The 8,967-nt window shown below is 60.8% G+C and overlaps 1 protein-coding gene across 1 annotated transcript in view; it reads right to left on the bottom strand.

Moving 5' to 3' along the window:
- Positions 1 to 23: 23 nt before the first annotated feature.
- KATNIP (katanin interacting protein) overlaps positions 24 to 8,967 on the bottom strand; it is a 183,927-nt gene continuing 174,983 nt past the window's right edge. The window contains exons 22-27 of the mRNA XM_045284933.1: positions 7,663 to 7,809; positions 6,116 to 6,255; positions 4,406 to 4,507; positions 3,468 to 3,628; positions 3,292 to 3,386; positions 24 to 1,334 (exon numbers count right to left, since the gene is read on the bottom strand). Coding sequence (XP_045140868.1) covers positions 1,276 to 1,334; positions 3,292 to 3,386; positions 3,468 to 3,628; positions 4,406 to 4,507; positions 6,116 to 6,255; positions 7,663 to 7,809 — 704 coding nt within the window. The 3' untranslated portion in view covers positions 24 to 1,275. The remainder of the gene's footprint in view (positions 1,335 to 3,291; positions 3,387 to 3,467; positions 3,629 to 4,405; positions 4,508 to 6,115; positions 6,256 to 7,662; positions 7,810 to 8,967) is intronic.

Raw genomic sequence — 8,967 nt, forward strand, 5'->3', positions numbered from 1 at the left:
ACTGGCAAACCTACCCGGCAGGCTGCATTCTTAATAACATCTTTTATTGATTTTGCAAGAGAAAAAAATAGAAATTTATTTTAGAGTTAATGCCTGTACAGTTTTTTTTTTTAACCCCTCCTAAATTGCATGGTACACACAATTATTATAAACAGCAGCTCTGGCTCGGGGAGCGTCTATAGCGTTTGTGCATCTCCCTGACAATCTGACCCTAGCGGTGCCTCCAGCAACAGGGATGGGGGCTGGACTCCTTTAAAGCGACAGCGCGGGCTCTGGTCACTTGGTGCCCATCTGATCTGCCCGACGGCCCCAGGGGGTGGGGAGGGGGGAGATGCCTGCCACATTTGGGAGCTTGGCAGCCTGGGAGACAGAAGAAGGCTCTCCCCAGGGAGAGACACCCCCTGATTTCTGCATCAGCCGGGGTTCCGTTTGCATGGCGGCTCCTGCAGAGGCTGCAGAGCTCCTGAAGTGTTTGCCGCCCGCCCGGGTTGCATAGGAACGAACTTACGAGCACAGGCCCGCAGCAGGCTGGGCCGGGTGCCAGGAAAACCGCAGATTAATATTGGGAACGAGAAATTACCCACCACTGGGAAACCAATTAGGTCTCCGATCTGAGCTTGTTACACAGATAGAAATAGATGCAGGCTGGGCTCCTGGCGGCTAGTTGGGGGTACAGGGCACCTTTCCAACGTGCTGGGGAGTGGCTGGAAGGGGGCGGTGGGTGGGGCCTGGGCAGCTAGCCAGCCTGCCAGCCCGAGAGCCCACCAGGGGATCCTGAGCAAGGTGGCGAGGGAGGGGGATGGGGGGTGGCACTAGGGGATGTGGAGGTGTGCCCCGGCGGCCCCGGCCCATTGGCTCTGCCTTCCCCCCTGCCTACGCCCATCCACCCATCCATGTGTCCGGCTTCTGGGGTCTGATGTTGCCCCAGGCTCTCTGGCCCTCAATACTGCCCAGCAGCCATGGGCGGTCTGGGCTGGCCCCACAACCCTGGGCTGACCCTTTTTAGAGTGACCAGAGGCTAGTGGCCCTCCAGAGCCAGCTCCCCAAGGGCTCTGTTCCACTGGGCAGGATGGGAGCAAGGGTGGCTGACAGCCCCAAGCACACACTCTCCTGGACCTGCCTTGTTGGGGTGTACAGGGCAGCCCTAGAGCCACCCTCCTCCACCTAGAGCCCAGCCTTCTCCAGCCCTCCGGCCAAGCGCTCCAGGGGTAGGTGGGGGCAGAGGACAGGCCCTGTTCTCTGCGGCTGGAGCTGCTCTCCCGCCTGCATCAGCCATCAGCACCGCCACCGTCTCGCCGGCTCCTTCTCACTTATGCAGGTTTTGGGGCGTAAGGCTGTCGGGGAGAGCACAGAGGGAGTAGGGTCACTGACACCCCCTCCAAGGCCTGCAGGGGGAAGCCAGAGTGCGTGGGGTGCTGACATCGGGGGCTTCTCGAGGGGTGCTCCCAGCAGCCCCTGGGCTCAGGGCTCACAGCACACAGGCCCAGCCCTGCCTGCCAACAAACTCCTCCCACCTCCAGGGTCATGGCCAGTACACCCGCCTTCCCCCTCCAGGAAGCCTCACCCTCAGCTGCTTTCTCAGAGGTCTCCACATGCACCCATACCCCCCCACCCCACCCCACAGCCTTCCATACATGACAGGGGCCTGAGCGCAGGTGGCTAAGAAGGAATGGGGGCTACCTGGGAGAGGAAGGGGCATGGACACAGGTGCTTTTTCTGGAGTGGGCGGGGCCTGGTTCCAGAGAGCGGCTGCCTCTCCTGGCAGAATCGGGGCCTCTCTCTTGGGACCCAGCCCCTGAGTCCTCACTAGCCCTGCCGGCTCCCTCCTGGGCTTGGCGGTGCTGGAGACCGAGGTGGGAGGCTGAGGCAGACATTAGCATTGGGCAGGGGCAAAGACTGGTTTCTCGTTTGGGGCTTACATGTTGTGCTGGTCAGGTTCCCTTCCTGGGGGACATGGAGGCTCAAGGAGGCTCAAGCTCCTGCAGCTAGTGTGTAGGACCCAGGTCTGAAGGACCCAAGCCAAATGCTCCCCTGTCTCACTTTCCTGCCCTGACAAACCTGCAGGATGTCGCCAGGTACCTTAAGAGAGGAGGACAGAGGCCCAGGGGGGGTCTGGGTATCCAGGGCATGGCTACGCGGGCGGGAAGTGGGCTAGACACGGGTCAGCCTCAAACACCACCCTGTCTATACTTGGGTGCTCACCAAGTCCTGCCCACTTTACCTTCTCAGGACATCCTCCTGTCTAGTGCTGACCCCACGAGCAATTCCCCAAGACCTGGCTGCCTGCCCTCACTAGGTATGCTGCTCAGAGAAGCCCCCAGCCCTGGCGCTCCCCGGTCACCACTGCCGCTTCAGTGAGGCCTGCTTCCTGGGCCTGGCAGGGCCGACCTTGCCCAGCAAGTACCAGGCCCAGCCCTGTCTGTCTGCTTAGTTCCTCCAGAGGCTGTCGCTGACCTGGCCACAATGACCGCCCCAGCCTGGCCTGCAGCCCTTCCGCTCCAGCCCAGCTGGCCCTGCCCAGCCCCGTCCTTGGTCAGGCTTCTCTAAAGCTTGCTGAGGAAGCCCACAGGTGGCCTAGAGGCACAAGTGGCCATGCTCCCCAGAAAGGAACCACTTTGGATGGGGAGCGAAGGGAACCAGGGATCCTCAGCAGCGCCCAGTGTGGGGGGTACATTCCCACCCCACGGCCCCTCCAGCCAGCAGTGCGCACACGGGACAGGACAAAGCTCTCAGCCTTGTGTGTCCTTGTCACTCTGCTGGGGAGGTTCACGTGTCCCGTGTGTGTCTCCGAGCACTTGGGGCAGCGTCCCAGGAGCCCAGGGGGTGGGGGGTGGTGTGTGTGTGTGTGTGTGTCTACTCCCTCAGAGTCGCAGTCTCAGAAACCCACAAGGGCAGTTCCCTGCCCTGTGGGGTCGCTGTGCATCTCCATCGACGTGAGGGCAGGGAGCTTATTTTGGGGGGAGTGCACCTTCACGACCTAGGTTTGTGGTTTTCAAGCTGGCCTATAAAAGACCTGCAGGGGAGCAGGCCAGTGCTTCCTAAGCACCTCCACCCCAACCCACCTCCTGCCCTTGGTCTCCTGCCCTCTGCTTGCTGGGCTTAGGCCCCCTGTCCCCTGGACATGCCCTCGCTGCTGCTGTGGCCTGGGTACATGCTTCCCCTGCTGCCCGGCTCCTTCCTGTCCCGTGGGTCTCAGCAGAGTGGCCACAGGAGCCCGGCCATCCTGCTGGTTGTCTGCCGTGGCGGGGGCGGGGTAGGGGCGGGGCGGGTGCAGGCGGGCAGGGCACTGACCGGGGTCCGCGGCGGCGGCATTCTGCTTGCGCTTGGCGTTGGCAACGACCCGGCTCTCGTTCATCATTTGGATGTCCTGATCCTCCGCCCGGTTGCTGTGGGAGGGAGGGGCTCAGGCTGTGCGTAGCCCGCCCATCTGCCCCCACCTGGGCAGGGCGGGGTGGGTGGGCACGCACCTGATGGTGGTGTGCTTCTCCTGGAGGCAGACTCCTGTGTCCTCTGTGAAGAGGATGGTGTGGTAGGGCACCGTGGGCTCGCACGTGGGCAGGATGCCCCCCACCAAGTGGCTGACCATGGCCAGGATCCCGTTGTAGACCAGCAAGTCGTCCACCAGGAGCTGGACCGGCAGGCGAGGGAGGGAGGGAGGGAGGGAAGGAGGGAGGGTATCCTGATGCGGCGGGAGGCAGGCAGACCACAGGTAACCGGCCCATGTGGACAGCTGTGTGGTTTACTGGGATCAGCAGTGCACCCTGAACTACCACGGGCACCAGACCCTGGTTTCAGCCACGATGGCTGAGGGGGGGTTGTGAAAGCAGGGAGTAGGGGCACAAACCCCAGCGGGTGGCCCAGGGCACAGGAGGTGCCCGACACCTGCCGTTGGGAAGCTGGCACCCGCCAGGAAGGGCTCAGCAAGGGTAGCTGGGCAGGCCTGGGTGGGCTCAGGCTGGTGACACCTGACCTTGGGCCCAGCGAGGTGCTGCTGGGGGCCTCAGCTCCCTCCTCTGGGTGGTGGTGGTTTGGTCCGAGTATGCCAGGCCCATGCCAGCACCGCAGAGAGCTCCACAGCCGCCCGGGACCGCCGGGGAGCTGAGGGATCTGAGGGGGGCCGCTCCCCTGCCCCCCACTCTCCATCCCCGTCCCCTCCAGAGAAACAGGAAGGCAGGTGGAAGACACCCTCCTCCTGTGTGCTTGCGGTGAGAGCCCAGCCTGGCCCTGGGGGAGGCGCAGGCCTGCACAGCGGCTGGCAAGTGTCCCCAAGTCTGAGCATGCGGCACGCGTGTGTCGAAGGTCACAACGGAGAGGAGTAAATCAAACTGTGACGAATGATAATTGCCGGCAGTCTAATTACCGACGAGCATAATTATCTCGAAAAGCCCGGCTAATAAGTACTTACGCCAAACTCCTTCACCCCGCGGTGGGGTGTTTTTGCATAATTCCACAGTTTGATCATTGACACGGTGGTGGGCAGATCGAAGATGACATACACCCGGTTCACCTGTCGGAGAACAACTAATGAAAACTGGCATGTTTGGAAACAGGCGCTGGGCTGGGCCAGGCTGCCGGCAGGGGGCGGGGTGGGGGTGTCCAGGCAGGCTGCCCATACCCACCAGCCCTGGGCCTCTCCCCAAAGCCCTTCTGTGGTCACAAGTGGCTGCCTTTAGGACAAACCACCTGACCTAGGCTGTGCCCGTCCGCAGCCTCGTTTAAAGCATGTCCACCTTTCCCTCAGGTCAGGCCCCCAATGGCTTAGGAATCAGTGTGGAGTGAAGGGGCAGCTGCCACCGTCGGATCTGAGGGCATGGCCCTGAGCTGGTCAGCCCACCTTGGCCCCAGCTGACCTCTTCCTAGATCTCATCAACTCAAAGCCAAGCCCCGAGGCTCTGAGGGTCCTGTTGGTGATTTCAGGTGGCACTCACCCCACCCCATCCCCACCCCCTAGCCTTCTGCTGCAGCCCTGAGCCAGTGAAGCCGCCCCCCAGCAGCCCCTCACAAACCCCGGGCAGAGTAGCCCCTGCAAGGCTGAAGAAAAGGGCAGCCTCTCAGTAGGCTGCAGCCTTCACTGTGCGCTAGTCCTGGGCCTCAGCCTGTGCCCATCCTAGGAGTGACCCCCAAAGATGCTGAGCACGTCAAGACACAGGTCCCCCTTCTGGCTGAGCTGGGGAAACAACAAAGGTCCAAACTCAGCCATCCTCAAACTCGGCCCTGGGGGCTCATGCAGGCACCAGCATGGACTGGACCTGAAGGGCCCGCCCCGTCCACCCCAGAGGCCTTCATGCAAAGGCTGAGCGAAGGTGCAGCAGCTGGACTGGCCAGGGGCCACCCTGGGCCACAGCTGTGGGGCCGAGGGCAGGGCCACCCTGCCTTCTCCCCTGGGTGGAGGCGGGACCGGGGCCAAGGGCTGACCTTAGCATGGGGGCAGAGCAGGTGACCCCCAGAGCAGCAGAAGCACTTAGGGATAGCCTGTAGGGAAGCGATGGGCTGCCAGTGCTGGACCTTCCCATGGGGTGATGAGTGGGGGCACTCCAGTCAGCTTAGGGGTGCTATGGACCGCATTGCATGCCTTGACTCAGGCAAGAAGTGAACTCAACCCCCCTGAGCTAACCTTCCTCCCTGTCCCCATCTGCTCCCTTTCTCTCCAGCTGCAGCTGCCCAGGCCTAGGACGGGTGAGGCCCACACCTGTGCACATCCTGTAGCCTCGGGGCAAATCAAGGAGCAGGACCAGGCAGTCCTGGGCAGGCGGGCTGTGGGGGGGCCTAGTGCCCAGGAACACTCGGAAGTAGTGCAGTGACTGTGAGGAGGCTGGGCTGGGAGGAAGAGGGTGGGTGGACCAGAGAGAGGAAGGGAAGAAGATATGGGTAGGGGGCACCCACAGCACCTTTGTGCCCAGGTGTGCAGGCCCACGACACTAGGCTTCCCAGCCTGATGCCCACGTGTCCCTGCATCCTCTTGGTGCCCCGATGATCGTCAGCCCAGAGCAGGAGGAAGACCCACTGGCCCCAGGAAGATGGTGGCAAAGGCTCCCAGGCACTTGGGCTTATATGAGGGTCACTGGGCTAGGAAGGGAGCCACCTAGTTAGAGTCCCGCTGCCCCAGGGCACCCACCAGGCCGGGCAGGATGGGCGCCAGCCACATGTGCCTGCCATCGCTGGTGTCGTTCACTTGGTCGATGAGCTTATCCGGGGTCCGGACGTCCCCGCACACGCCCTCCAGCGAGTTCACACTGTCTGGGAAGGCGGCGATGTCTGGGGAGCCTGTCAGCTGTCATAACCAGAAGGCACTGTGGGGGGCACTGTGGGCACCCAGCCCTCAACAGGCAAGCCGCTGCCGGGGTCGGGGTGCTTGGGGAGGCTGGAGAGCTGCGGGGCTGAGGAGGGTGGGTGAGTGGGGGTGGGGCCGGCAGCCAGCCTCAAGGACAGGTAGGGAGGCTGGCGCTGCCGCTATGTTGGAGGGCAGGGGGCAAACTCTGAGGCTCCTCTCAGAAGGGAAGAGGGTAGTGGCTGGACCCTGTCTGAGGAGGTGAGGATCCTCCTACCCCCACCCCAAGATGTGTCCCTGGCCATGGCCTGACCTGCTACTGGGCTGACAGGTGCTGCAATGGTGGCTTGGGGAACCAGGTCCTGCCTGTGGCTCGGCCATTCAGACCAGGAGTTCCTGGGAGGTCTGTGACATTTCCTCATCTGTGAGATGGGTGTGCAAACCTCCCTGCCCTAGGCCTGCCACAAGGTCATGTGAGACACCATGTGTGGGCACTTAGCCATACACAGCCAAGGAATGATGAGAGGTGATCAGAAACCTCACCGTTGTTATTCCCAGTGGGGAGGACGGTGGGAAGGGCTGATTATCTGACTGGGACCCCAGAGAGAGGAGAGGGGAGTCTGGGTTGGACTGGCTCCGGCCTTTACCCCCTGGGCTGGGCGAGGAACCGTCCCATCAAATGCCTGTGAGGTCTGGCCTTTGCCACATGGGCAGCAGCTAGCGATCACCAGCCTGGCCTCTGGAGCTGCCCTCCCAGCTCCACCACTCACTGGCTTGGGGGGGGTCTGGGGGCAACAGCTCAGCCTCTGCCTCAGGTAAAGGCAGCCCCCTCCCAATACTGCTGGGAGAGAAACGGGGGGGGCATGGGTGAGGCCCCAGAAGAGCGCCTGGCACCAGTGGTATGTTTCAGGGGTCTGGGGTTAACCCAGGGCTGGGGAAGGACTAGGGTCAACTGGCAGGACCTGCTTGCTAGGGGCCAGGGTGTTGCTGCCCAGCCGGACTGTGGGCCCAGCACAGCCCATTCCTCACAAGGTTCTGGACCAACCACCTTGTTCTTAACTCTCTGCAGAGACTCACTGAGGATTCAAGGGTGAGCATCTCATGAACAGAGGGTTTGGGGGTCATGCAGTCTGGCCTGTAAGCTGAACACAGTGGAGCAGGGCTTGTCCAGAACCAGCCTTTAGAGCTCCACACGTGGCTATGCCTGCGTGTCTCACCCAGCCAGGAGGGAATCTGTGTTTGTGGTGGTGGGGGTGTCCTGTGGTCCTATAACTGGGGTCTTGGTGTGCAGGGCTGGAACGCCTCTGGGCTCTGCCCTTGCCTGTGAGCCAGCCCCTGGTGGGGGGAACCGGGACTCCTCTCCAGCCCGCCCCCGCCCGGCACGGGAAGGATACTGTTTTCCGACAGAGGAATCTTGTCTCCCCGCTCGTCATACAGCTCCAGGCCGGTCAGGCCGATGTAGTAGGGGTCCCCCCAGCTGGTCAGCAACTGGAACTGGAAAATGACTGGACGCGAGATTAAGGAAAACCAGGCTTGGCGCTCTGGAAGGCAAAGGCAGGGGGGCACATGCAGCACAGAGGTGGCACCTGCTCAGCTTATGTAGATCCGAGATGGAAGCCTGTCAGAACAGATGTGATATGAATCGTCTTCGATGTAAACCGCTTACCTGCATGTATACACACGTGCATACACGTGGCTGTGTGTGTGCATGTGTGCCCAGATGTATAGTACATGCAAAGTGGCCTCCAAGAGTTTGTGGGGAAATGGAGTGAAAGGATAGTGGAATTTTGGGAGCCCTGGTGGCACACGGGTTACATGCTGGGCTGCTAACTGCACAGTTAGCAGTTCGAAACCATGAGCAGCTCCTCGGGAGGAAGACGAGGCTTTCCTCCCCAGTAAAGAGTTCGTGTTGGAAACCCTAGGGGTGGTTTTACCCTGTCCTGTAGGGTCACCAGGAGTCAGAACAGACTTGATGGCAAGGGGTTTGCTTTTTGTCTAGGATACATAATAAAAAGTGCATCTAGGGGTGCATGCGTGCACAAGAGCCCTTGTGGCACGTGGTTACGTGCTAGACTGCTAGGTCTGCAGTTGGAATCCACCAGCCACTCTGCTGGAGAAGGACTTGGATTTCTACTCCTGTGAAGAGTTACCATCTGGGAAACCCACAGGGGCAGTTCTATTCTATCTTTCTATCTATCTTTCTATCTATCTATCTATCTATCTATCTATCTATCTATCCATCATCTACAGAATATATATGATTGGGCTAAGCTGAGGCATGCTGGGGGCCTGCTTCCCTGCACGTCCCAGAAGGTCAGCAGTTGCCCCCTGGAATGAGGAGACTGAGAAATGGTGCCAGGGATGTCTGATTCCCTGATAACCAGACACCCTACCTGCCAGAGCTGATAAACTATATCCTGGGCCATAAACCTGGCTGCTGCAGCACGACCCCCCTTGCCCTGCTTTCCTAAAAATCCCAGAACTCGGACAACCTCGTGACTCCCCTGGGCTACTTGCTACACCATGGGCCTTTGCCCGGAAGCTCCCCCCTAATAAAGCTATTTCCATTTCTGCTCTCCCTTTGTCCTGTCAACTATCTTTGTACGTCTCCCTGTGCCTCCTCAGTTTACCCCTCACTCGTCCTGTGGCTCAGTTCATCATATATATATGTATACATGTATATATATGTGTGTGTGTGT

Source organism: Echinops telfairi, unplaced genomic scaffold (genome assembly GCF_000313985.2).
Source record: "Echinops telfairi isolate 266 unplaced genomic scaffold, ASM31398v2 ScPeMD7_5;HRSCAF=22, whole genome shotgun sequence".
NCBI classification, from domain to species: domain Eukaryota; kingdom Metazoa; phylum Chordata; class Mammalia; order Afrosoricida; family Tenrecidae; genus Echinops; species Echinops telfairi.